Source organism: Hipposideros armiger, unplaced genomic scaffold (genome assembly GCF_001890085.2).
Source record: "Hipposideros armiger isolate ML-2016 unplaced genomic scaffold, ASM189008v1 scaffold_430, whole genome shotgun sequence".
NCBI lineage: Eukaryota > Metazoa > Chordata > Mammalia > Chiroptera > Hipposideridae > Hipposideros > Hipposideros armiger.
This window is the reverse complement of record NW_017731780.1, coordinates 818,872-846,502: the sequence shown is the minus strand read 5'-3', so window position 1 is coordinate 846,502 and position 27,631 is coordinate 818,872. Positions and strand designations below refer to the sequence as shown.

The window sequence follows — 27,631 nt, the reverse complement described above, 5'->3', positions numbered from 1 at the left end:
AATATCAATCAAGACCATCTGATCTAATGTGTTATTTAAGTTCACTGTTTCCTTGTTGGTTTTCTGTCTGGATGATCTATTCATTCTCTCACTAATACTCTATTACTGTCGATCTCTACCTTGATGTCTATCAATATTTGCTTTATATATTTAGATGCATAGATGTTTACAAGAGTTATATCCTCTTGTTGGATTGATCCCTTTATCATTATGAAATTTTCTTCTCTGTTTCTTATTAAAGTCCTTGTTTTAAAATTTATTTTGTCTGATTTAAGTATTGCTATGCTAGCTTTTTATTTGTTTCCATTTGCATGAAATATCTTTACCATCCCTTTACTTTCTGTCTGTCTTTTGATTTGAAGTGGGTCTCTTGTAGGCAACATATATACCAGTCTTGTTTTTTATCCATTCAGCCATCCTATGTCTTTTGACTGGAGCATTTAGTACATTTATATTTAAAGTAAATTTTAATAGGTATGCAGTTATTTACATTTTATTGTTTTCTGATTATGTAATTCTTCTCTATTCCTTTCTTATTCTCTTGCTGTCTTCTCTTGTATGATGCTGATGACTTCCTATAATGTTGTGGTTTTATTTCTTTCTCTTTTTTTCTTGTATATCCCTTGTAGGTTTTTAGTTTGTGGTTACCATGTGCTTAATATATACCAACCTATGTTTATAGCAGTCTATTTTAAGTTGTTGGCCTCCTAAGTTTGAACACATTCTACAACCACTACAGTTTATATTCACCCACCCCACATTTATGTTTTTATCATTATTTTTTACTTTTGTGTGTGTTTGTGTGTATCCTTAAATTTATGGTTGTAATTACACATGATATTCCTACTTTTGCCTTTTAAACCTTTGTACTAGCTTTATAGTTGGTTGATCCACTACTTTTACTAAGTGTCTTTGTTAGTGATAATTTTTTTCTTTCCTTTATTATCCACATTTTTTATCTTTTTTACTTAAAGAAGTCTCTTTACATTTCTTGTTTAGTAAACTATTTACATCACTTGTTTAGTGGTGATGAACTCCTTTAACTTTTTTTGTCTGGGAAGCTCTTTATCTCTCTTTTGATTCTAAATGATAGCCTTGATAGAAGAATCTTGGCTGTATGTATTTGCTTTTCATTACTGAATATTTCATGCTAATCCCTTCTGGCCTGATTTTTCTGTTGAAAAATCAGCTGATAGTCTTATGGGAGGTCCCTTGTTTGTAACTAACTGCTTTTCTCTTGCTGCTTTTAAGATGCTCTTTTTATATTTAACTTCTTCATTTTTATTATGATATTTTATATCATTTTATTATGAGGTGGGCCTCTTTAGGTTCATCTTGTTTGGGACTCTCTGTATTTTCTGGACTTGTATGTATATTTTCCTCGCCAGTTTAGGAAAGTTTTCAGTCATTATTTCCTCAGATATGTTTTCAATCTTTTGCTCTCTCTTTTCTCCTTCTGGTACCCCTATGCTGTGAATGTTTGTTTGCTTGATGTAGTCCAAGACCCCTTAAACTATCCTCATTTTTAAAAATTCTTTTTTTCTTTTTCCTGTTATGATTGGATGTTTTCTGCTACCTTGTCTCCCAGATCATTGATTTGATCCTCTGCTTCTTCTAATCTGCTCTTGATATCCTCTAATGTATTATTCTTCATTAGTTACTGTATTCTTCATTTCTCACTGGTTCATTTTTATGGTTTCTTTCTCTCTGTTGAATTTCTCAAGAAGTCCTAAGTTTATTGAGCTTCTTTATAACTAGTGTTTTGAACTCTATCTCTGGGAGATTGCTTGTCTCCATTGTGTTTACTTCTTTTTCTGGAGATTTGTCCTGTTCTTTCATTTGGGGCCTGTTTCTTTGTGTCCTCATTTCGGCTGCCTCTTTTTGCTTGTTTGTATATATTAGGTAGATCTGCTACATCTCTCAGTTTTGGCAAATGGCCTTATGTGCTAGGTGTCCTATGGGACCCAGCAATGTGGTCTCCCTGTTCACCTGAGCTGGGTGCTCCAGGGGTTCTCATTGTGTGAGCTCACCTGTTGTAGTTGAGTCTTGATTGGTGTTGGCACATCAGTGGGTGGGATTGACCCTCAGGCTCACTGGCTGTGAGGGCTGGCCATGACTACAGAGGACAAGCTGTTATGTAGGGGCTGACCCCATGGAGCAGGAGCAGGAGCAGGAGCAGGAGTCACTTTAGCAGGGCTCTGGTGCCAGCTGAGTCCATCCCTCATGTGTGTCATTTGTGGAGCTGGTCGGATGGTGCTTTGGTGGGGTCTGAGGCCAGTCACCAGGTGTTTTGGTTCAGGCGCCTCTTGGGAAAGGCTCTGATGCAGGCCAAGGTCAGCTACCTTTTATGCCTGGCTTGGGGCCACCTGGTGGGAGCTACAAAGTGATCTGCAGTTAGTTGCAGCTTGTGCTGGGCTTGGAGGTACTTGGGAGAGGCTATGCTGTGAACTGAGCTGCAACTAGTGCCAGGCTTGGGACCCTTGGGTAGGCACCACAATGTGAGCTGAGGCCAGCTGCCACTTATGCCAAGCCACTTATGCCACTTGTGGCCACTTAATTGAAGTTGCATTCCAAGATATCACTGGCTGCAGCTTATGACAAACTTTGGGCCACCTGATGGGAGTTGCAGTATAAGTTGAGAGGTACCACTGCTTGTGCCGTGCTAGGGGATGCTTAGCAAGAGATATAGGGCATGCTGATGCTAGTCACTGTTTGTTTGGGGTGTGGACCTTTGAGAGATTTTAGGAAAGTCCACAGCATGAGCCGAGGAAGGCTGCTTGTATGAAAAAGGCTCTGGAAGCAGCTCCAGCTGGAAGCGCTAAATGGGTGAGACAGGGTTTCAGGGAATCTCCAGGGCAGAAGTAATGGTATTAGCCAGGTTAATGAAGAGCTCAGGTTTGGTGCCCACATACTGGGTGGGTGGGGGGAGGGCTTAACAAAGGAGTGATGGAGCCTGCCAGAGCTTCCATTCCAGGAGAGAACTGCCCTGCCGCCTGCCCCTTCAGCCCTCACCCTGAAGCTAGTCAATTCAGTTCCTCCCCAGATGTTCCCTGTGCTTTTCAAGTTGCCATCCCTGCACTGGAGCCCAGAGTAAGTGAATCTGTGAGTGAGGAAGTCCGGGTTGGCCCCTCCTAAGGAACTCCTGGGACTTCAGCAGCACTCCTTCTCACTCAGATGCAATCCCTGCTGGTTTTCTCAGCTAGATGGTCTGGGGACTCCTCTTCTGGCACTGGTGCCCTGAGCTGGGACCCCTTGCTCCTTGGGTGGCACCTTCAGAGCCGAGATATCCCTTCCGATTCTTTGTCACCACTCTGTGGGTGTGAGAATTGCTTGTTCCATGTCTCCACCCATCCTACAAGTCTCACCGTGGCTTCATCTTTATATCCTTACTTATAGGATTTCTGTTCAGCTAGACTTCAGGTGGTTCTTAATGATTGTTGTTTTATAACTTAGTTGTAATTTCAATGTGGTTGTGGGAGGAAGTAAGCACAGTGTTTTGCCTATTCTGCCATCTTGACAGGAAATCTAAAGCAGTTTTTATTTTCATTTTCTATGTGTGTTTTTTACTTATATTTTTATTTTTTTATTAGATTTATTGGGGTAACATTGGTTAGTAACAGTATATAATTTTCAGGTGTGCAAGACTGTAATTTGATATCTGTGTACTTTATGTGCGTTTACCACCTGAAGTCTAGTTTCTTCCATTACCATATATTTGACCCCTTTTACCCAGTTTGCTCTCCCCCCACCTGCCTTTTCCCTCTGATAACCATCATTCTGTTGTCTGTCTCTCTGAGTTTGTTTTTGTTTATTTTGTTTGTTTGTTGCTTTTCGTTTTATATTCCACATGAGTGAAATCATAGGTTTTTGTACTTATTTAACTTACTATACTCTTGAGAGTAGTATGTTAAGTTTTTATTTTTAATATAATAATGTAGTACCTCAAAAAATTCCAAGTTTGTATTTGGAGATTTATCCTTATTGATGAAATATTTCACATACTGGATAATGCTGGGTTATTTCATTCATGTTAACTGTTGTTTCAATGAACTCATTAGAAACAAAAGCTGGACACAAAACACCTGCCTAAGGCTTTTTGGCTGAGTTTCTGTGGCTACATTGCAATGTATCCGCGACTTTACTTAAGGAAACCCCAGTTCTGAGGTTGAAGAGAATTTCCTTTCTTTAGAAAACATAATTGACATTTTTAAAATTTTCTTTTAGGAAAGACTTCTGTCTGCCACCCCTTCCCCACTTTTTTCCCCCGAACACACACTTTTATTAGTTTGTGCCATCTGAGAAAGGGCACCGTGCTCCAACCTACTGGGGTGTTTCTATCTGAGAACAATGGAGCAGAGAGTGATGGCTGCAAGGCCCCTGACCCAGGTGTGTGACCTGGCTTTGCTTCTGTTGACAGCGTGAAGCAGAATGAGCGCTATGGCCAGCTGACCCTGGTCAACTCCACTGCAGCTGACACTGGCGAGTTCAGCTGCTGGGGGCAGCTCTGCAACGGCTACATTTGCAGGAAGGACGAGGCCAAAACGGGCTCCACCTACATCTTTTTTACAGGTAAAAGGTTTGTTGCATTAGTGGAACTCTTCAAACTTCTGGACTGGGCCCATAGTAAAGGTTCCCACTGTGTGCTGAATATCAAATGATGATAATCAGAGCACCCACTTTTTGCCAGGATCTGGGCTCAATGCTTTACATCAATTATTTCATGTAAGTCTCACAACAACCCTTCAGGGTAAGGACTAATATCATTTCCATTTTTCCCCCCAATGGCAACATTGAGGTTTAGAGATTAAGGAAGCCCTTAAGATCATAGCACAAGTGGCTGTATCAGGATTTGAACCCAGAACGGTCTGACTCCAGAGTTTGTACCTACATTATCCAATATGGGAGCCCCTTATGGGACTATTTAAACTTAAATGGGAATGTATTACAGTTAAACAAAATTAAAAACTCAGTTTCTCAGTGGCATTTGCCATTGCCACATGCAGCTAGTGGCTACCCTCCTGGACACTGCTGACAGAACATCTCCATCATGGCTGAAAGCTCTCTGGGACAGCATTGCTGTATGCTTTTAGTCATATGCTCTCAGAACCTGTGATGCTCTCCTCTCTGAGCCTCCGCAGTCATAGGACACCTGGCTATAGACCTCCTTGCATTTGTTCTTATGGGTACTGTGAGCTGACATTTTGGTGGCAGGATTCCCAAAGATCTTGGCCTTTGTGGCTCTAGTCCCAATCCCTGGGCCTAAGTGAGGTTCCTGGAAAGGTGCGCAGGTTAGAGCGAGCCCTTCTCCTGCCTTGCAGCACTAAGTATGCTTTTGCCAGTTAGAGAAATGCATTACAGAGTAGCTTGCCAGCCTCCTTCCTCTGCAGAGCTCTCTAAACTGAAATTTGGAGGATGACGTTCTTCAACAAGGCTCAGAGGTAAGGAACAGCTTTCAGGAACCCTACAAATGCCACCCCCTGGTGTTGCCGTTATCCAAGACATTTCAGGTGAAGCCAGAATGCTTTCTCAGTGTCTGGGCAGGGGCTCTCAGGAGACTCGTCTACCTCCTGAACCCATCTGTCTTTCAGACCTAAGTGATTTAGGCCTATGACTCAAATGACCTCATGCCCTGGACGTTACTGAATGCTTTAGCAAAGTCTCATATATAATCCCTTCCTGCCCAAATAGCTCCTCTCTGGAAAGCAGATGCATTAGCCGAGCATGCTACCATCCTGGAGACCCATGCATCTCATTTCATTTCCACAACACCCCTGGGAACTAAGTAGAAACTGCTTTATTATCTCTATTGTAGAAATAATGCTGATGCTGAGCCTCAAGGGGCAAGGTGACCCATTCAATGTTTCATGACTTGTAGTAGCAGAATAAAGAGCCAAACCCTGTTTTTCTGACCCAGGGTCCAATGTTCTGAGTGTCCTAACCCATTGCTAAGCCAAGGTGATTGACAGATGGGCAGACGGACACTAGCTAGCGAAACTACTGTCGTCAGGAGAATTGCTCCCAGTTGTTCATAGGTAATCCCCTCTGATCCTCGTTCTGGAATGTGCTATGCAGAATGCCCACGTGCTCTTGGTGTTATACCACTCTGGGAAGCAGTAATGGAAAAGGCAACTAAATAAGACTCATGAGAGCCTAGTATTTGGGATGAGGAGCGATATTGTACTTCATATATCAGAATGAAGATTCTTTGTTACAGTCAGCACTGTTCTGTCTTTCTAAACTATTGGTGTTTGAACTGAGATAGTGAGTTGAAGACCTCCTTTCAGCAGAATGTACTGGTAGGGTTATGGGCTCTCTTTGAGATTGGGAGGCAGGGCTTCCTTTTTTTTTTAAGATTTTATTGGGGCCTTGGGGAAGGGGAACAGTGTTGGGGAATTGTGGAAGGGGAACAGCCAAGTTGTTGTCCTTCAATCTTAGTTGTGGAAGGCGCAGCTAGCTCAGCTCCAAGTCCAGTTGCCATCTGGCTACCCGTGGGCAGCTCACGGCCACTCAGCTCAAGGTGCCGTGTTCAATGTTAGTTGCGGGTGGGCATAGCCCACCATCCCATGTGGGAGTCTAACCGGCAACCTTGTTAGGAGCATGTGCTCTCACCAGCTGAGCCATCCTGCCACCTGTTGGCAGCTCAGGGGCAGCTCAGCTCACTGGCCCATGTGGGAGTCAAACCGGTGACCCTGTTGCTCAGAGCTCACGCTCTTAACCAACTGAGCAACTCGGCCGGCCCCATGGCTTTCTTCCTTAATGTATGGAAGCCCCCTTGTGAATCAAAGGAATGCCTCCAAATTAATATGTATTTCAACTTTCAAGAAACCTGGATCAAAAAGGGATGTGATGTTAATGTGTTGTGTCGTTTTCTTATTCCTCAACCCTGAGTGAAGAGCCCAGGTGGATTTTAGGTAGCGGGTTTAGCCATTTGTCTTTTCAGGCCTGCGTGGGTTTGCGAAACCAAGATGGGCTCTTAAGGAGCTGAGCTTTCTGCTGCTGGCTCTGGATTCTTTTCAGAACATATGCTTCCCCACTACCCACTCAGAGAAACGTCTGGCCTTCAATATGTGTGTATGTTTCCTAGAGTTTTGACTGCAAATACTGGGAAGCTTCTTTTTGACTGTTGTTCATTTGTGCAGTTTTTGATGAAGCAACTATCGCATATTTGATCTTTATCCAGGAGGCTCCCAAGAGTGTTTTTGTTTTCCTAACTTTTCACTGAAGTATAACATATGTTAAGAAAACTACACAAATCATAACTATACAGCTCACTATACTATCCTCAAGTGAATACACACATGTAACTACCACCCAGATCAAGGAGGAGAATATTAATGGCAGTGGGCTGTCTCATAGCAAGAGGCCTGGGCTCCAATTTTCATATGTAGTAAAACCACATGAATGAGCATTTTTATGGAGTTTGTTATAATTTGGATTTTATAGCCTATTCACTTTAATTTCTTTGGAAGTCTAAATTTCTATGTGTTTAATTTAAAGTAATGTTTGTCATCTACTTGAGTAGGTACAAACATTTGCAGGGGGCATATATAATTGATAATTTTCTAAAATGAACTGCAACACACTCTTTTTTTGGTAGATGAAATCTACTGATTATACATGTATTTTTTCTGTTTGTTAAAGCAACCGGTGTGATCATTTCTTTCAATGCATGTATTATAGTACAGAAGTAAGACCACATTTTTGTGTTCTGAAATTCAGATGATTATTCTACTGGCTTTGCTCATTGGTTCTGTTTTGTCTACAAAGCCTTAAAAGTTGCTTCTAAATCTTACAATCATAAATTCCTTCAGTGTTTTCACTTAAAAAATATATCTTTAATACTATCTACTGTGGATTTCCCTTTACAAACGGGAATGTTGATGCACAGAGAGCTTAAGTGACATATCCAAGGCCATCTAGACTTACTCTGTGAACACAGGGCTTTTGGGTACAACATTGACAAAGGTGCCCCTTGCCTAAGCCTGAAATTTGTCATGAAGTAGCATGACTCACCCAGCTTGATATGTACCGTTGCAAAAAATAGAGGTCACTGAGCCATGATGTCCTCTTTCTTGATGTCAGTCAGAGCCAGGTGGAAAGACCTCCATATTAGTGAACTTGTAGTCATCGCCAAAGAACTCTTGACCCATGAAGACATTTGAAGATGTGTCCAGAAATTCTGTACGTACCCTAAAATAATCATACAACTGTGGCACAGAGAAGGGTAGTGAAGGAGAAAGCCAAGAATAATTGGTTGTTTCAGGAACACTGAAGGAAATACATATGAAACAATGTAACAGATGTTGGGGTTTAATTAAGTTAAAAGATTTCTCCTAGCAATTACTATAATGATTGTCTCACAGAATAGAAAACAAAGGATTTAATGTACCGTGCCCAAAACAAACCTTCCTCCCCCAAAAACCCAACCCAGATTCCTTTGACTGTACTAAGGAAAGTATGGATAAACCAGTCCTCATTTCTGTGAGATAAAAATACCATCATCTAGAGCTCAAAGAACACAGCGTGACTTCAGAGGAAACAGGAGTATAAGAAACTGGCTGACGGTCCCCAGCCAGTGGCAGCCCAGCAGAGCTCAGAACCTGAGATAATGTGTTCCTCACCTGTTTCTACTCGATTCCCTTCCCATTGACCTTTGCAGGAATGAGGTCCTCTGGGCTGTGAGCGCTCCAGTGCCCTCACTGGACGGGGCTTCTCAGTGGAGTCCTGCTGTGCTGGGAGAGGCAGTTACTGAGCATAAGCTATGGGGCTAATTTCTCCGAGACACAACAGATTGTTTATAGGTTTTAAAACTGCTCTTACCATAAGGAAGTCATCTCCTTCCCTGCTTCCTCAGTGGCATAACCCATGGTCCTGATTTGGGCTTGAACTAAGACCTATTTTGTTTCCTTTAAGGAGATGGGAAGCAACATCCTTCTTCCGCCAAAGAAAAACCATTAAAAAAAAATAGCACTGCTTATTCATAAGGACTCAGTAGTCTGAGTATAGTTCGGTTCCCTCTCATCTTTGTGCCCTGAATGCAAGAATCCATGAAGTGCTCACAATTTGCTTCTGCAGAATAAATAAGCCTGTGTTTTTTCCTTTGCAGAGAAAGGAGAGCTCTTTGTACCTTCTCCCAGTTACTTTGATGTTGTCTACTTGAACCCGGACAGACAGGCTGTGGTTCCTTGTCGAGTGACCGTCCTGTCAGCCAAAGTCACTCTCCATCGCGAGTTCCCGGCCAAGGAAATTCCCGCCAATGGAACAGACATTGTTTACGACATGAAGAGGGGCTTTGTGTACCTGCAACCTCATTCTGACCACCAGGGGGTAGTCTACTGCAAGGCAGAGGCTGGGGGCAAGTCTCAGATCTCTGTCAAGTACCAGCTCCTCTACGCAGAAGGTAAGCCGGCTTCCTGCCAGTGGCTAGATTTTAGTTGCTTCCAGCTGGGCAGTATCAGGGACTGCTGTTCCCAAGTATGGATGGAAATTAGGAGGCACAGAATGCTGTTCTTAAAGGCTCCTTTACTGGACTGCCATTTCTAAAATGTCCTACTTCCTTGTCTGTGACCCTGACCCAACACCCCTTGACTTCCTTCTCTGCCAATCCATCCATCATTCGCTCTGGTACTGCCTCTGTATGACTGACTGATCAGCAATTCTCCAAAATCCCCAATCTCTTCTTAGAGCATTTTCTCAGATGAGAACATCCTCTCTATTTGAACCAAAATCTGTCTTCATCCCTTTCCCACCTCAAGGCCGGGAGGTGGGGTTGGTGTCCTTCTTGCAGCCATCCCCACTTCCTGGTTCTCATCCTCACCCTCGATTAGGAACCTCTGCTCCTCAGAGACGGGTAGCTCATGGCTATACCAGCTTTCTCATCTTTTTTCTTGTCACTCCCCTAATGGGCTCATTGTCCTCTTTGTCCCTCCATGTTCTGGGTGACATCAACATTCACTTGGAACTCACTGGCCTGGCGCACTGAGGGCCTCGTCCCCTCCACCTCAGACAGCCCTCCCTCAGTCATAACTGTAACATGCCAACGACTACCACTGCTCTGACTTAGCAGTCGCTGAGGCAGACCTCCAACTTCAACCATAGCCTCGTGCCTCCCCAGATTGTTCTGCACCAGTCCTCACCCCCACCCTCTACTCCCCACACCCCCCACATTCTTCTGCCCGCCCCAGCCCACCCAGCTTAGAGGCCAGGGCTCATGGCTTCAGTGTTCTCTGCCAATGCCCTGAACTCCTTGCTCTTCTGTACTCTCCTCCCACCTAGCCAGGAAAACACCATCCTAAATGAACATAACTGTGCCCTTTCTCCATGCTGAGGGCTGCTGGGAAAATCCCATGGACGGGTAAATTCATTCTCTTCCAGTGGGCCTCATTACCTTCTTCTTGACAGAACTGAAATATGCCCAAATCTCTCCATTAAACATGGAAATATTTTTTTAATATGACCATTTTAGTGAGGAGTTTCAATTCAGTGGTCTCATACATGAAACACTTTTTGTTGTTGTTGTTGTTGTTCAGGAACTTCCATCAATCCTGCCCCCTTTTCTAAAAATAATGAGGTCCATTAATGATATCTCAGTCCAATTCCATATCCAACAGGCACTTTGGATTAGGAAGATAGTCTTATCCCCTAAGACTGTTCATTTAAAATCTTTAACTCCACATTTGACACAAAGCCCGCTCCTGGTCTCCCCACCAGCAGGCTGGCTAGGCTACACTGGTGACTCCAGCAGCTGGAGTGGGGGAGTGGGGTGGGAGAGACAGGCTAGCTCCCCTCCCCCACTCTGGCGCTAGCCTGGGGGCAGAAAGGGAGAGGCTGCAGCCCAGGGCAGTTGCTCCTATAGTAAATGCTGACCTGGCCTCTTCCTGAATTCCATGGGGACAGATGATGGCTCCAACGCATTGTCATGGATGATAAGGAACTCACCCCTAAGCAGCCCCCTTGGTACCATAAACCCCTCAGAATCAACCTTGTCATCCTCTGGACCCTCAGCTAAAGGCCTCTACAGCCTGTGTTCATCTCTTTGCTCCCAGCTGTATGTAGTGTGGTCTCAGAAAGGCTACAGCATCTCTATGTCCCTCCAAGACCCTGACTCTGGAGCATGGGGGAACAAGAAACTTATAGTGGGGACACAATCCAGGAGCCCTTTCCTCCTGACAGCTCCCCCATAACATCCCTTCCTCCCAGTGTTCTCCAGCCCAGGGCTGGTGGCACAGAGCAGGCAGCAAGCAGGTGTCTACTGCAGGAGGACATGTCACCTCCCCTTCCTTGACAAGTGATCCCCTTCCCCCCACCAACTTCTAGGAGAGAAAGCAACCCCTCCCCAGCCCCTGTGAGTGGGTAGTGGAAATTTCCTCTCCATGCACTGTAGTGCCTCAACGATGACCTTTCTCCAGGGTGAGTGGCCCGTGAATGGGGTAGAATCCATCATACTGCAATCGTGCTGCTTAGGCAGCCCTGTGGCAGGGTGAGTGGCCCTAAGAGCTAGCTGTTCTCTGAGATGAGAATTCAGGCTCTTTAGTATCTCTTGCTCTCAGCCATGCACTTACTCACTAGGCTACAGCAGCAACACACTGTTACCAAATAACCCTCAGAGCCCTCCTTGTCCAACCTCAGCCCTGGACTAAGGCCATCTCTCTTTCCCGTCACAGCCAGCCACCCTGAAAGAGCTCTCCCTGTCCCCCATCTTCATTTCCTCCCTTCCCACGTGCTCCTCATTTTTTCCTCCTGTGCTCCACCCAAAAAGCAAGGGTGTCAGGGCCCCAGGCCATTCAACCCAGCACACACATTTCTGTCCTCATCCGACTAGATTCCACCGTGCCTGCATGAAGCCCCTCATTTTGTCCTCCTTTCCCTCAACTTTCACATTCTGCCTTGTCAGCTCGTTGCCTCTCCCAGCTTGTAAATGATGGGAGTTCCCCAAGACCCCTTCTTTCTCATTCCTTGTTCTCCTGCGTGGTTTCAGCCACATCCACGCTCCACTGCATATCTGTTCACTATAACTTGTAATTGAATATAGATGGCCCAGATCTGAGAGTGCCGGCTTCACCTATCCAACTGTCTGCCTAATATCTGTGCTTATAAGCTTCATAGGCCCTTCCCTCAACTCGGGATCTTCTCCCCTAGCTCAGCTTTCCTTGTCTCCAGTGGCAACGCAGTCACCCAGTGTGCAGCCCCAAGACTGGGAGTCAACTCAAAAGTCCCGTTTCCTGCTAGTCCTTTTTCCCGTTTCTATAAAATCACTTTCAACTCCTGCTAGTTCTCTCCATCCTCACTGCAGAGAGTTCAAGCTATCATCATCTCTTCCTTGGGCTAATCTGAATGCCTTTCCAGCTGTTCTCCCCTCTGTCCACCTTTTCTCTCTTCCACACGGGAGCTGATTAAAATTCCAATCAAAACCATTCAGTAGGTTCCCACTTTTCATAAAACCAAGGTCAACATTTTCCCTGTGGCCTGAAGGCCCTTGCCTGGCTGACCTCTGGCCCTCCGTGCTCGGCTGCCTGCTCCGCTGTCTCCCACCTCACTGTGGGGGCTTTGCCACTGTCATTCCCTGTCATCTGGGGCCTCCCCCTTCTCCTCCCATGCCTGTTAAGCTCACCCTTCAAATTCTAGTGCAAACATTGCTTCCTCAAGGAAGTCTTGCCTGCTTCTCAGACTATTCTGAACTTCCTGAGCACTTTGGGCTTCTCCTCATAGCTCTTAACACAACTCCTTTTAAATTAACCACACGATTACTTGCTCAGTGTCTGGTTCCTCCTCTGGATTCCAGGCTGCACGGGCTCAGAGACCTGTGTCTCATCCCTGCTGTGGACCTACCTCCTATCTTGTGGCCTTGCTCAAGGCTGCTGTCAAAAGTATTTGTTGAGTGACCTGAACACAATGAAGAATGTGTTTCTGCATTGCTGTGACTGCAGACATGTAGCACTCATGCTTCCTGCAAACCTTTCTCATTAGATTTAGACGTTCGCCTCTTCTGAGGATGAAGAGCCACACACCCACCTGTTCACCTCCACCCATGCAGTTGCTCTATGTTTCCCCCCCCCCAACTACCTTCTTTTCCTTCAACTTTATTCCCGTCATATGAACCCCTGGAGACCTTTTAGCTTCTTCTCCTAATTACAAGCGTCATGGCTGGACCTGGGGAGTTGTGGATGATGACCCCATTCTGGACTGGCAAGGAGAGAGAGAGAGAGAGAGAGGGAGGAGAGGGAGAGAAAGCTTCAAAAAAACCCCAAAGTTGTAGGATAGAGGAGGCCTGGTATTAACTGGGAAGCTATAAAAAAGGTAGAAATGTTACATATCTGTCCAAAGAACAGAATGTGTCTGTAGGTTTGTCTTGAATGTCGTACTCAAGAATTCCATCTCACTTTCCCTGTCTCCTGCTTCCTTCCAGTTCCCAGTGGCCCTCCATCAACAAGCATCTTAGCATCCTCAAACAAAGTGAAAAGTGGGGATGACATCAGTGTCCTCTGCACTGTCCTAGGGGAGCCTGATGTTGAGGTAGAATTCAGGTGGATTTATCCAGGGCAGAAGGTAAGCACCATGCCCTAGACTCAGCCAGTCGTTTTAATTCAGGTTTGTCTCCTCCTCCCTCACCTCCCAGTGATAAAGGCAGTAACTTAAGAAGTACAGGAAATGTGTGGGCTATGGTAGGGCCAGAGGCTGGCTTGTTTTCTTCTACAATGTTTCAGTATATTTACAAAAGGCTTTTTTTTTCTTTAATAGACAGGGAAAAAGGTGACTTGGTTCCATTAGGCAAGTCACTCAGTGTGCCCTCTTCCTATGTGATTTTTCTTCATAACCCTTTTAAATAAGGGACAGGGGCTTGAAAGAAAAAGCAGGGGGCCACCCCCTTTCTCCACGCCCAACCTCAATCTTCAGTTTTAATTCTGGGTTGACTGGAGGCCAGTCTAATCTTCTCCTGGCATCCTTTAGTGTTCTCCATGCACGTTGTGCCCTGTGGCGAGGAGCTCTGAGCAGACATCCACAAAGTGGGCATAGAAACGCAGGCGCTATCAAAAAGGTGCTGTGAGGCCAGAGATCATTTTAAAATAGACTTCCTATAAAAGCAACTACAGCTTATTTAGCCTCGGTGCGTGTTCTGCTCACTAAAATAAACAGCTACCAACATGGAATAATCCCTTTGTTGCCAGAAGAGATTTGGCCTCTTGAGACGTTCTCAGTAGCCAGTACACTTCTGACTTGAGGGCTGTGATTGGTGGAAAATACCTGCCTGAAGACTATTTTCCAGAATCCTGGTACTTGTTTTTAAACAGTTGTCACAGTTAGAGGGCATTAATGATTTTCAATAGATTTTTTTTACATTGCCAATTATTATTTCATGAGCAGAAAGGGGATTAATTTAGTAATACTGTATTAGTTATTTTTAATGAATCCAGAACCACTACGCTCTTATCACCAAATTTGGATGAAGAATCTAAAAGTGACCGTCTGCCTTTCTGGAAATAGGGAGTTATGTCATCTAGGACACATTTTACTAATCATACTTCTCTGTCTTCCAAATCTGAATAATTGGGAGCTTTTATTCATTTACACAGTTATAGTTGAGTGCTTTCGACTCTTTTTTACTATAAGTTCTGTGAATAAAAACCACTGAGAGGATGAAAGTGGGCAATGTGAAGAGAACAGTGGAAAATTTTACCCATGTTTTTATGCTTAATATCATTTGTATATTCTTGGACTTCCAAAAGAATAAATCTTATATTAAATAGAAACTTACTATAAAGAAAAGGGCAATAAGAGAGAGTTAAACAGCATAATGAAATCCAATACTCTGCTTGGAAAAAGAAATGCAACCTAAAATGATTATACAGTGGGAAAGCACCCATGAGCTACGCATACCAAATAGTCTTTTATAAACATGTGTTTTGCACTTCGAAAGGAACACTCGGCCGTGTGGGGTGAATGAGAGCCGTTAGTAGCAGATTGTCAGTTGTGCTTCAGTCCATGTGGGTGTCATTAAACAGGATGAAAGACCCGTGACGATTCAAGACACTTGGAGGCTGATCCACAGAGGACTTGGACACACCACAAGAATCTCCCAGAGCGTCATGACAGTTGAAGACTTTGAAACCATTGATGCAGGATATTACATTTGCACGGCCCAGAATCTCCGAGGACAGACTACAGTAGCCACTACTGTTGAGTTTTCCTGACTTGGAAAATGAAGTATAATGGACTGATGGAAAGCCCATTTGTGTACACAACCAGCTTTGGCGTTCTTTCGACTAGTGCTTTGCCAGAGGCTGATGTTCAGCGCGAAACCCCAACCCCTGCCTTTGGAGTAAGACCCAGACATCCAAACTGAAAGGAAGTCATCGGTCTAACAGAAGTGTTAACTTCTCTGGCAGAAAGCATGTATTCTGACTGCTTACCTACGTATATGCATTTCTGGTTTTTATACTAAGAAAGCATATATGTGAACAACTTTATATAATCATGTCTATTAAACAAGCAACATTTCATAAAAATGGGCTAAGTGCTCGTTGTTTAGATTGGCTTGAAGTATATCCAGAAGGACTTGGTGGCAGTAATATTTGGGTTAATACCTAACGTTCTATTTGATTTAATAATAATACACAAGAATCTAAAAATGTAATGGTATATAGTTCAAATACGTGTGAACTATGATATGAAGGTATCAGAAAGTCATAGCACCTTGCCTTTAAGAAACAAAAAAACTGCTGTACTCAGAAGTACTTGTTCTAGGTTAGTACAGTCAGTAAGAGCTACAGCAAGTGTTTTTAAAAGTTTTACTTTCAATATAAAATAGATGCATAGATCAAGGAAGATTCAACTTCGTTTAGACGTTTTCTTACCATCTTCAAAAATATTTAGACCATAATGCCAATTTTCTTACCTTATAGAGCAGAAATTGTTAAAAACCAGTCAAAAGTTATTTCTCCAAAACACATAGAGCTAAGCTTTTCTTTTCTAAATTCAAAGCTAAGTCTAGGACTGTGAGCCAAATTTCAGCCCATGACCAATTTTGTGGTTGTGTTGGACATTCCTGGGAAATAGCTTAGGAGGAGACATGATGTCAGCTCCCATGCTATGAGAAGGGCTATAAACCGATGACACTTTGGAGAGTGAAGTATGTGACAGGTTCCAATTCTCATATTGAATATTCCAGCATTATTTATTTGATCAAAGTAAAAATACACTTTCCATCACTACAAACTGAGCACAACTACAGCTGTTTACACATCCATATTTTTATGACGTGCCAACATTTTGCATCCTACATGAAACATTTGGTTTGAAAAAAATCTTAAAGTTCTCTGTTTTGTTTCCTGTCTTCTCTCCAGTTGTCTGGCATTCTCTGAAGACATTTTATACTAATTGTGTAAGATTGATTTCCCCAGACAGCTAAATAGTACAGAGGAGAGCAGGGAACAGCACAAGATTTGCCATTCGAGGGGATGGGTGGCAAACCCAACTTTGGCTAATGACATTGAGAACAACTTGAAAGGGGAAGCAGAGAGATACTCCAGGAGGTGGCAGTGAACTGACATTACCATTTATCAGAAGCAAACAAGGAAGGTTACATACATAATAAACTATTGAAGTTTAGACTTCAGACACAACTGCTAATAATAAAAAAAACATGCATCATGACTATCAATTTGCTATGTAGTGTACATGTAAATGATGAATCAAATATCCACCTCTAGTATCCTGAATCTGCTCTTACTACAGGGGTTATTTGTACAGCCATCAGCAACACAGATTAGTAAATACTGACATCACAATGTTAACACATGCAGGGAGAGGGAGAAAAAGCCACAGTTCTTCCACGTCCCCGAAGTATTAGAATAGGGAGAGGAGATAAGCAAAGTTTCGAAAAGAAACTGAAATGTGACTTGGAGGTGAGTTGTGGAAGCCACATTTTCCACTCATCTACCTTCCCAAGGACAGGAGGATTCCTCAAAGGGTACATGGAAACTCAGCATGACCTTCCCAGACTGTTTACTTCTATTAAATACTGCATCACTGGTTTAATCAAGGTACTCTAGTCATCAAAAAGCACTGAATCCTACCTTTCTTAGTTCTACTAGCCAATGACTCTTATTCTTTATTCCCTCTAGGGTTTCCAAAAATTGGTACTATCAGATCCAGGCCATGGTTTTTTTTGGAAAGTGGTTTCAGCACCTTGAAGATGAGCTGGCTCTGGAAAAGCGTATTCCATTATCCTTGCCCTAGAGAAACATAGGTAGGAGGTAGAAGGTTTGCTTTTGTGGCTCTGGCTGGGGGAGGAAGGAAAGGGAGGAAATCAGGATAATGCGAGAAGACAGTTTAAGTCTGTGAGGATAGCTTAGATCAAGGTAAAAGTGAGGCAGACATAATCCATGGGTGCTGCCCTTTTTCTTCATACAGATTTTTAGAAAAATTAGGGTTTTACATTTGCTCATAGCCTGAGAAAATGGATTGTAGGAAAATGTTAGGTTCACGTGGGAAAGTTACAATTCTACAGAAAATAAATCTGGCTAGTTTCTACTGACATGGCTGGACACTGAACGACTGCACAGACATGGACACGTCAGAGCTTTTCCTGTCATGTCCCTTTCCCCCGTGTCAAAGGGCTAAGTGGAGTGGGTGGTAGAGAATCACAATTCAAGCAACTATTGCTTTTTCTTCTATGGCTTGTTGCAGAAATGCATACACTGACTTATTTGACTAGTACATTATCCAGATATAGTCAGCTTTTGACTTTCAATACACAGCAAAGGAGGCAGCATCAGACACAGGACACTCCATTCCATCCATTTCATTCACACGTCCCCAAAATAAACATCACAAGAAGGTGTCTGTGGTAAAGAACGTTATAAAGGTTATAAATCTTTTATCTTAAGAGAACCCTGAGAGTTTTTCCCCATATGCTTACGTGAAAAAGGCAATGAACAAGACCTTCACCTTCTCATTCTTTAAGTGCTTTGTGCAACAGTGTCCGCACAGACCATGTGGGGAGGAGCCTCTGGGACCAAGTCAAGCCTTCCTCTAGAGTTCCAGTCTCTTACGGAACCGATCCTGGGGTGGGGTGGGGGGGGGTGACTTTCCAGTTCTAGTGTGGTAATGACACATCAGCTAACATAGCTCTTGCTCCCATGACCACAGGTAGGGTCAATCCTGCAGACCTGTAAAAAACGCTTCCCGACAGTCTCCCCACTTTCAGAAAGCGTCATCTGGGTGAGACGCTGGGGCTGGGGAAGGAGCCGGAATTCCTGGGTGATGGGAAGGGGATGGCGGAAGACGCGGGAGACCTCTTGGGGCTGCACAAGTCCCCGTTGTTCAGCTTCCACAGCAGTTCCTCGTTTTCCATGGAGAGTCGCTTGTTGACTTTTGACTCCTTCTCCAGGGACTCCTGCAGAACAGCCTGCTCGCTGGAAAGTTGCCTTCAAGACAAAAAAGAGCCAGAAACCACGTGGATCTGAGTTCAAATGAAAATTGAAAAAAATTCCCTTACCCTTTTAAGTTTGCGAGTCTAGTCAAATGACCCCTTTGGAATAAAAGGGAGCCCAGAGTAGAGCTGCTGGCCAACTGGCTCTATGTATTTGGCTAGCTAAGAAACCCTGGAAGTGTGAGTAGAGGCCAAAGAAAAAGCCACACTTTGGGGAAATTTCACAGTAGGCTAAGTGACACTCCTGCAGGCATTCTGCATGTCTTGTGACTGTCTCATGTCTGGGGCTGTTTCCTACTTGGTCTCCTGATGCTCTTCATCTGAAAGCATTTTCAGCGTCCATAAGCCAGGGGCCCCAGGGGGACGGCTGGCCTGCTCAGGTCTCAGCGTTTAGTCCAGGCCCCTGTGGTAAAAGCGTGAAGCGCTACCATCACATTTTCCAGATATAAATCAGTACACCTCTTTAATCACCCTCTTCAATCACATTTCCAGGAGGTACTCGGGTGGAGTGGGGTAAGTAACACTCGAAGTCTGAGGAAGCGAGGCGATCGGAAAAACAGGACTGTTTTATTTTTACCTTGAAATTGCCATGTGCTTGTCCATTCGAGCTTTTAATTCCTCATTCTCCTGCTGGAATCGCTTCAGTTTGTCCACCAATGCTGTGTTGTTGTCCACCTTGGCATAAACAAGAATGCCAACAATTATACATGAAAAAGTAGGTAAATAAAGCCTCTCGTTTCCTAAGGCACATTCCTGCTACAAGTACCTTTTGGAGAGATTGAATTAATGAAAGTTTAATTGTATATTGAAATATCTATACGTTGTCACACTGCAAAACAGTATCTAAAGCAGCAAAACAGAGCTTCCAGGTATGATTTTTTTTTTTTAATTAATGTTAGTTTTCAAGAGCCACTTGAAAACTGACACACAAGGGGTAACTCATTTGTTGCAGGTAACACCCTTTTTAGAATCTCCCTGAGAATGGGTGTCCTGCACTGGGTAACTCTGGGTTGTGCGTCTCTCAGTTTCAAGGTAGTAAAACAAAAACAGCAGCTAGACAGCCTGTATTTGTGAAGGTCACCACAGCTTTCAATTTTGCAAGCAAAAAAAAAAAAAAAAAAAAAACATTTGATGAAAACTCTTAAGGCCAGAAGTTCACAGTTCTGGGCAATGTTTAATATGACCTTAAACATGGTTTCCTAGTTCCTCTTTAGCATTTACTTCTGAGGGGCCACACAAAGCAGCAATTCACAAAGCTGTGGAGCTTCCAATGAGAGAAGTGAAACTACAGAAAGCCTCCCTCCTCAGTTCAATTGAAGATATGTTTGTTCTCCTGCTGGCATGCCCAGGCTAAACTTTCAAGGAAAACAAATTGATCAGCTGAGAGATTAAAGGATAAAATCCCTGAAGACATTTAATCACTTAAACATGATGAAGAGCTGATTACATCCCAGCTCACTTTCCAAAGGTAAGATTTTATTACTTGCTTAGGAGGTGACATCACAGCTCTGCCAGAATTAATTCTAAGTCCCTGTCACTGTAGCATGTAACTAATCTACTCTGATTAGGATTCTTAAGAGTCCTATTGTTCTTAATATATCCTATTATCTAGAAAATGTTCAGGACAAGCCAATTGGGTGAAATAACTTTCCAAAAAATGAGACTCGGATGTAAGAAAAAGGGGGCCTTGGAATTTTCAGTAATTAGAAAGGAATTCAAGATAAAACATGAGTAGAAAAACCTGAATTGGAAGCTGGGCAGTAGCTGGCCTTAGAATACGATCTTGTCCAATTCTTCATTGTATAGCAGAGGAAACTAGCCTGATCCTGTTGATGTCACAGAGCTAATCAGTGGCAGCGTTAGTTTTCATATTGAGTAAGCCTCCCCCTGCTTTCTAAGTGTCTTGTTTTCTACAAAGACCTGAAGCTTACAAATAAGTAAGAACAGTGGGTTTACCTGTCATATCAACCCACTCTTTCCATATATCTAATACAATGCTGACTTATATCATGATAACCTCTTTGGCAATGGCAAGAAACAAATATTTATGGATCAACAAAAATTAAAATGTGTCAGTAATTTTACAGCAGAGTCTGTTCTTACTGCACCCACCTGCAATTTTGCAAAGTTGATGCATGAGTGGTACATGGGGCAACCAGTTATTAACAGGATTATCTGAGTCATCTTTGACTGCCAGATTAGCAGTTATTAGACTCGATAGGACAGAAAGACCTGATGCAGGGACTGGTATATATACTAGATTGGGCCCATTAACCAAACCAATGAGTTCCTTTCCTTCCTTAAAAAAAAAAAAAAAAAAGTCCTGGTAATTCAAAGTGCCTATATATTCACATTGCAGCTTAGCCCTTACCTTCCTCAATAAAGAGATCATAGTCTCTAGAACAGCGGTTCTCAACCTGTGGGTCGCGACCCCTTTGGGGGTCGAACGACCCTTTCACAGGGGTCGCCTAAGACCATCAGAAAACAAAAAGATATTTACATTACGATTCATAACAGTAGCAAAATTACAGTTATAGAGTAGCAACGAAAATAATTTTATAGTTGGGGGTCACCAGAACATGAGGAACTGTATTAAGGGGTCGCGGCATTAGGAAGGTTGAGAACCGCTGCTCTAGAAGGAAACCAAACCAAGCACCAAAACCCAAACAAACAAACAAAGCGAACAGAGTAACCTCCATGCTCTCTATTGTCCAGGGCTGGTTTGGGTTCGAATGAGGCACTTAATCAGTCACTCATAATTGGGGGGAGAAGGGACAAGCAATGCAAGGGAGCAGGCAGAGTTAAACAAAGTACCGCAGTGGCTGGGATCACTTAGGTCACCTTGTCAAACCCTGCTCACTTGATAGGACTCCTGGCTTGTAGCAGCTGTGTTCCAGGGCTGGGCCAAGACACACGGAACACTGAGCACGCTGCTCAAACACGTAGTAGTTCTGGACAGACTTGTCACAGTTAACATCAGTTCTCTGTCCTAGAGGCTGCAAACTCAACTTCATATTTTGCAGAATGCTTGCTATTTGTCCAGCTGGATTAATTTTATTAAAGTACAATTCTCTTATCACATTCTAATTCCAAGAAACAAGATGAAGAATTTAGAGAGCAAAATTAAATTGCTTCCATGTGATTAATTTACATATCCAACTGTTTTGGGCCTATGAAGCCCGCCCAGAGTTGGTGATATATTAAAATACTGATTTCACATTATTTCAAAATTCTTCTTATGCAGGTGACGATTCACAGACCCCTGAAACTTGAGCTTGCTTTCTTTGCAGTGGTTTTTCCAAGGAGCAAATGATGCTTTGTACATGTTCCTTGGGGGAAAAACAACGTTCCAGAAGGCAGCAATGAATAAGCCTTATGCAAATGTAGAAAAGAATATGTAATCTCTTTTACCTTTTGCACATTTCCAAGTAGCTTTCCGTAGCAGTTAAAACAACTACACAGTTCTAGTTCAGAGCTCATTTCCTATTTCACAGACACTATTCTGTTTGGGGAGGCTCTGAAAGAAACGTACCAGTTTCTCCATTTTCATTAACTTGACGTCCTGTTGGTGCAGCTTCTCATTCTTGATCTCCAAAACAGCTTTCAGGCTTTCTAACTCTTGCTCCAGATACATGATATGAGGGTTTTTCTGGAAAAGACAACAGTCTATAGCTCTGACTTATCATTCAACATAATCACATAGTTCAAATCCTTAACATAAAAATCTTTGATTAGATTTAGAAATTAGACAAGCAAGAAGAAGCCAGAGACTTCCACCTTGGAGCAGTTTCAAAGAAAGGTGAAAAAAAAAAGGGGGGGTTAGGATAACTTTAACCTCCAAGTTGTTGGTTATAAGCATGAAATAAAAGATTTCATATTTGAAAGCAAACATTTCACTCGTTTATCAGTAACTTAATGGAAAAAATACTGTAGCATCAAGTATTTCATAGGAAGTTGGAGAAAAACCATTGCTTATGATACAAAACAGAACTCTAGCTAAAGATCAGGCAATTCCAAGTCTTTTTACTGGTGTTTGGAGGGGGAAAGGGAACAACAGTTCTCTCTTAGCAAAGTCAGTAACTGATCAGGAATGAAAAGGCAGTACATACAGAGGCAGCCAAAAAAATGGATTCACATTTTAAGAAGGGAAAAAAACTATTAAAATTGTAATACTCAATATATACTGATAACAAAAGATGAATACAAGTCATGTGTGTGCATTTTTTTGGCACCCATAGTACATAGGGCTCTCTGGAAAAAAACAGAAATGACGATGTCCTGCGTCTTTTGGATTTTTATTATGATGGGACTACGTTGGCCTGGCCATTCTTCTAGGGCAGCCATAACACACTATCATTTTATTTTGTGACAGCCCAACACCTACACAGCATATAGTGCATGCATGACTAAAAGTCTATCCAAAATCAACAACTGTATAAGGGGAAATATCTTCTTAGTGCCCAACACCAGAATAGACTCCCCGACTCCCTACTTTATTTATGGAAATTCAAGTGAACCATCTGAAATGCATGATACAAATGAACAGCACAAGATCTACTGATCAGATGTTTAATGAGGTAATTTCTTAGAAATCAGTGGTGGAGATGATCAGTACTATCCACCTGGGCAGTGGTGACTGCTCTGGACCAGTCCTTAGGGAGCATCAGGGAGTGGGCCCTTGGGCGATACTTAAACCTCTCACTTCACAGAAGGAGAATGCAGGTGCCATAGCTCAAGTGACCTGCTCAGGGAACACACTGGAGCTGGAAGTACTGGGGCAGGGACTTTTACTACAGGGTTCTTCCATACATTTCATGTTTCCTATACCATTATCCTTTTACATAGTATATATATACTATATATATATATATATATATATATATATATATATATATATATATATATATATATATTCTTTTTCACCCTAAAGATAGCAAATCCTATCTCATTTTTGTTAAAACGGCATCATTTACTATCAATTTTTAAAATCAGAAAATTTACAGCCTTGTTACCACTGCACTTTTTCCTGCTTCTCTGCCAGCCTGACCCTTTCTTTCTCCCTTACTCTCATATGTGCTTTGTTTCCCTACAACCTCACAGGCCTGGACAGAAGGGAGGCATTACATAGTCCTGCTTGTAATGCCTCCTCAGTTTCCTTGCACTCTGAGCAAGCGCTTGAAAATCTATAACCCAAACCACTAGTAAGGTTTACATTCTGCAGGTTAAGTCTAGATTTTTTTGAAATCACTATTCTTTCCAAGACTCTTCCAGAATAAATAGCTTTGAAGTTTCACTGAGTGACCTCATCTAATTGTATTCAAATGTCTACAGGGTCTCCGAATGAGGTTATCAGCAAAAGGGCTCACTGAGAGCTCACACATGTACTTCATGAGCTGGCAACAGGTTTTAAGTTGCAGAAAAAGCTTTGCTTCTGCAGTCTCAAGGCACCAATACATGGAATGGTGGTACTAAAAACAGAAGCAGTAAAAGCAATTTTTTTTTCTCAAAGGGGTGGGGTTGGGGAGTAAGAACCCAAGTTACAAGAGAAAGTTGAACTTACAAGAGAAATTTGTACTTCTCAAAAGTGAGAATTATCCATACAATGAAATACTGTTCAGCCATAAAAAGGAATGAAGTACCTATGCATGCTACAGTATGCGTGACCCTTGGAAACATAAGTGAAAGAAGCCAGACACAGAAGACCACATACAGCACGATTCCATTTATGAAATGTCCAGAAGAGGCAAATCCATAGGGACAGAAAAGCAGCCTGGTGGCTCCCTAGGGCTGGGGCTTTGGGGGGAAATGGGGAGTGACTGCTAATGAGTACAAGGTTTCGTTTGGGATGATAAAAATGTTCTGGAATTAGATACTGGTGACCAATGCACAATTTTGTGAATATACTAAAACCACTAAATTATACATTTTAAAAGGTATATAGGTTATATCTCAATAAAGCAGTTCAATTAAAAAAGTGAAGTCTTCAAATAAAACCCTGACCCTAAATGATAGCTTTCTTGTCTTCCTGTAGGTATTAGCTTAGACCACTTGCAATACACAGAGGGTGCCCGAAAAAAAATGTATACTCATTTTAAGAAAGGAAAAAATTATTAAAATTGTCATACTTAACATATACCTATAACAAAAGATGAATACAAGTCACATTTGACTTCTGCAATTACAAGAGGTGCTCAAAGTGGTTACCATCAGCGTCCGACACTTCTGATTATGGCGAACTACTGCTTGAGCAACATTGGCCAAAGTGTCCACTTTGTATACATTTTTATGAAAGCCCCAGTATATTAAACTTCATCTGTATGTCAGTTTTTAGGATTTAAAAAAGACACCACTAAACAAAGAAGCGTTTCTATACAGTTTAAAAAGCATACTGCAACATATGAAAAGGATTCCAAACCCATGTCATTTCTCTAGCTGCTGAACACTAATTGACTCTAAATGGCAGCTAAGCAGAAGAGAAGCTCAGTAGTGACATAGGACCACAGATAACTTACTAAATTTGCTTTCTCTCTTGATAGTCTTTTTTGTTCTTCAGATTTCAACTTTTCATTTAAAGCCTCGTTTTCACTCTTCAGATCACTGATTTGTTTCTAAAACACAATGAAATGTGGAACGTAAGTTAACAAGCAGACACCAGAAACATAGCAAATATGCACAGAAACATACCAACACCACACAAACCTCAAACCTCAAGAATAATGATTTTTTTGTTTGTTTGTTTGTTTTTGGTATTGAGATTTACCCACCTCTAGGGATTCCTGCTTTTCATAAAGCAAATCCTCAAGTGATTTCTTTTCTAATTCATGGCTTTTCTTGATTTCTGGAAAGAAATGATATTTTTTGAACATCCTAGGAAATCATTGTATTCTGTAGTTGTTAAAGCACATAGAGGTAAGAGTTGATTATGCAATAATATGACTATGTTACTTTATATTTGTATGATGCGTTTATATAAATTAATCTATTCTCAGATTAGCCCTATAAGGTAAGGTAAATACTCCCATCTTATTACTGGGAACACTGAGGCCCTCAGAGGACAAGAGATCATGCAATCCCTAGCACATGGGAACACAGGGCAGACCTCTCAGGGGAGCGCCTCAAACCCTGGCCTGCAGACTCCTTGTCTGCAGCTCCCGTGTTCTTTTCTATTTGCATTTCATGAACCCAACAGAAATCTAAAATTAAACCCATTTCTAGCAGGAAGGAAGAAAAACAATGTTTTCTAAACATCTACCCCAGGCCAGTCACTTTTACTTGCTATCATCTCGGACTTCACACAATAACTCTATTTTTCTGATGAAAAAGGCATTTGCCAAAGGTCACACAGCCCGTTTTTAGCACACATCACACACTTCTCTGCAGGATACAAGGAGTTTAGTGTCAAACTTCAGCTACACAGCCAATTACGCCCTGAATGAAATGGCTTCTTATTCTGTTCCTTCTACTTCGATTCTTCCAACCATGATGAAATAATTTAAAAGATTCTTTATTCAACAATATGAAATCTACATTTCACAGCAATGTTGTGCGCAAGAGGGTTGGTGAGCAACAGTGCCTTGTGTGGTTCTTATACCGTGGCCAGGATATAAACTAACACCTCAACCCCGGGGACCTACAGTGGTAACATACAACTACTACCTAAAAGGCCTTTAAGTTCTTTAAAGGCTCACCTATTTCCTAAAATGCTGTCATTTATAACAAACTATTATTCGCATCCTTAGGAGAAAGGGCAGTTGCTAACAATGAACAATGCAAAAAGAAACCAAAACACTCCACACAGAATGCCCCAGGGAATTCTCCGGAAAGGGAAGTTATGAATCATTTCCCTTTTAAAACATATCACACTGTTCCATTAGATCTTATTCTATTTAAATAGAAGTAAAGGACTCTTGCCTGAAAGGGAGGTTTCATAGGCCGCCTTTAGCAATTCTACTTTCTCTGAGTGGCTAGCTTCAATTTCCAATTTAGATGTTTCATGGGCAGCATTTAAGTTGTCAAACTATAAGAAAAAAAAAAGAACAATAGTTTACCAGTAAAATCAAATGTCCTAAGTTAAATAATAAGCTGCAACATTAGGAAACTTGGCACATAAGACTACATTCAAGTTGAAGGGCTACCTAACGCATGGAAAGAACCACCCAACTTGGATTTGCCACTCCCAGGCCTCCACTGCGTCCAGCTCAGGAACACACACACAGTCTCCCAGGGCTCACTGATGGGAATGGCCAATTCCAGGACAAGGAATGAGGATTTGTTTCCCAGTGACAGGGCCACAGAGGCTCCACGTCTGTCACATTGACCTCTCTGTCCTCAGTCCCTAACACATGGCATACAGTAGGCACTCTGTAAATACTTGCTAAATGAAAAAACTGATTTAAAAAGAGAGCAAAGAAATTAAATAGTGGCTTATGATATACTCTTAAGTGAAAAATATGGGTTATTAAGCAAGTGCCATTTTAAAAAAGAAGAAGAAATGCAAACCAATGGTTTAGCAGCCCAACACCAGAATGCTCAAATAGGGATTCATTCTAGGTAGTAAGGTAAAGGGTTGTTTTAATTTTTTTCTTCCCTTTTGCTCAACAGACGTACATTGCTTTGATCATAAGAAAAAATTTAATTAAAAAAAATTCTTTATACATACTTATTTAAATAAAACAAAGCTCAGCAAGGGATGGTCAACCAAGAGAAGGTCATGACTGGAGTTTGAGTATCAAATAATAAGAATTCATATAAATAGACAGGACCAAGAACATGCTCAGGTTCCAAAGGCACAGACCTGCTCCTGCAATTGTGTTTTATACTTCTCTGCTTCTTCAATGTAAATGTTCTGAAACTTTTCACACTCCCCGGTGTAAAATTCTTTCAGCCGATTCTCTAGCTCTGTTAGGTCAGTCTGGTGCTGCTGATTCAGCTTCTGGACAAACCCTTCATAAGCTACTTGCAACTCATTCCTGGCTTTTTCTAACTTCTCACAGGTGGTTGAAGCAGTGACTGAAAAGAGATGGAAAAGATAAGTTAAATGTCCTAAATTCATAACATTCATACACAGCTGTGATGACTCTGGAGGCATAAACACAGTACGTCTCAGTTCTTTGGTGACCAGATGTTCAAACCTAATAGTTTACAAGTGAACAGTAAAAAAGAAACAAGGGGTCATGGTCTCTGGCAGTGTGCGTGCATGCG

The 27,631-nt window shown here is 42.2% G+C and overlaps 2 protein-coding genes across 9 annotated transcripts in view; one reads left to right on the top strand and one right to left on the bottom strand.

The window, feature by feature from the left end:
* Window positions 1-17,560, top strand: part of PDGFRL (platelet derived growth factor receptor like) — a 62,223-nt gene extending 44,663 nt beyond the window's left edge. Inside the window, exons 3-6 of one of the 2 annotated variants that reach the window (XM_019664784.1) lie at window positions 4,418-4,569; window positions 9,107-9,400; window positions 13,406-13,545; window positions 15,000-17,560. In XM_019664784.1, the coding sequence (XP_019520329.1) occupies window positions 4,418-4,569; window positions 9,107-9,400; window positions 13,406-13,545; window positions 15,000-15,188 (775 nt within the window). In that variant the 3' untranslated portion in view covers window positions 15,189-17,560. The other variant, XM_019664785.1, reaches the window with a different exon arrangement.
* The window catches only part of MTUS1 (microtubule associated scaffold protein 1), a 147,800-nt gene continuing 136,321 nt past the window's right edge, over window positions 16,153-27,631 (bottom strand). For all 7 annotated transcript variants that reach the window (XM_019664778.1, XM_019664777.1, XM_019664779.1 and 4 more), the window contains 7 exons: window positions 27,225-27,439; window positions 26,342-26,447; window positions 25,195-25,268; window positions 24,943-25,038; window positions 21,963-22,079; window positions 19,008-19,105; window positions 16,153-18,425 (listed from right to left, as the gene is read on the bottom strand). In XM_019664778.1, coding sequence (XP_019520323.1) covers window positions 18,212-18,425; window positions 19,008-19,105; window positions 21,963-22,079; window positions 24,943-25,038; window positions 25,195-25,268; window positions 26,342-26,447; window positions 27,225-27,439 — 920 coding nt within the window. In that variant the 3' untranslated portion in view covers window positions 16,153-18,211. The remainder of the gene's footprint in view (window positions 18,426-19,007; window positions 19,106-21,962; window positions 22,080-24,942; window positions 25,039-25,194; window positions 25,269-26,341; window positions 26,448-27,224; window positions 27,440-27,631) is intronic.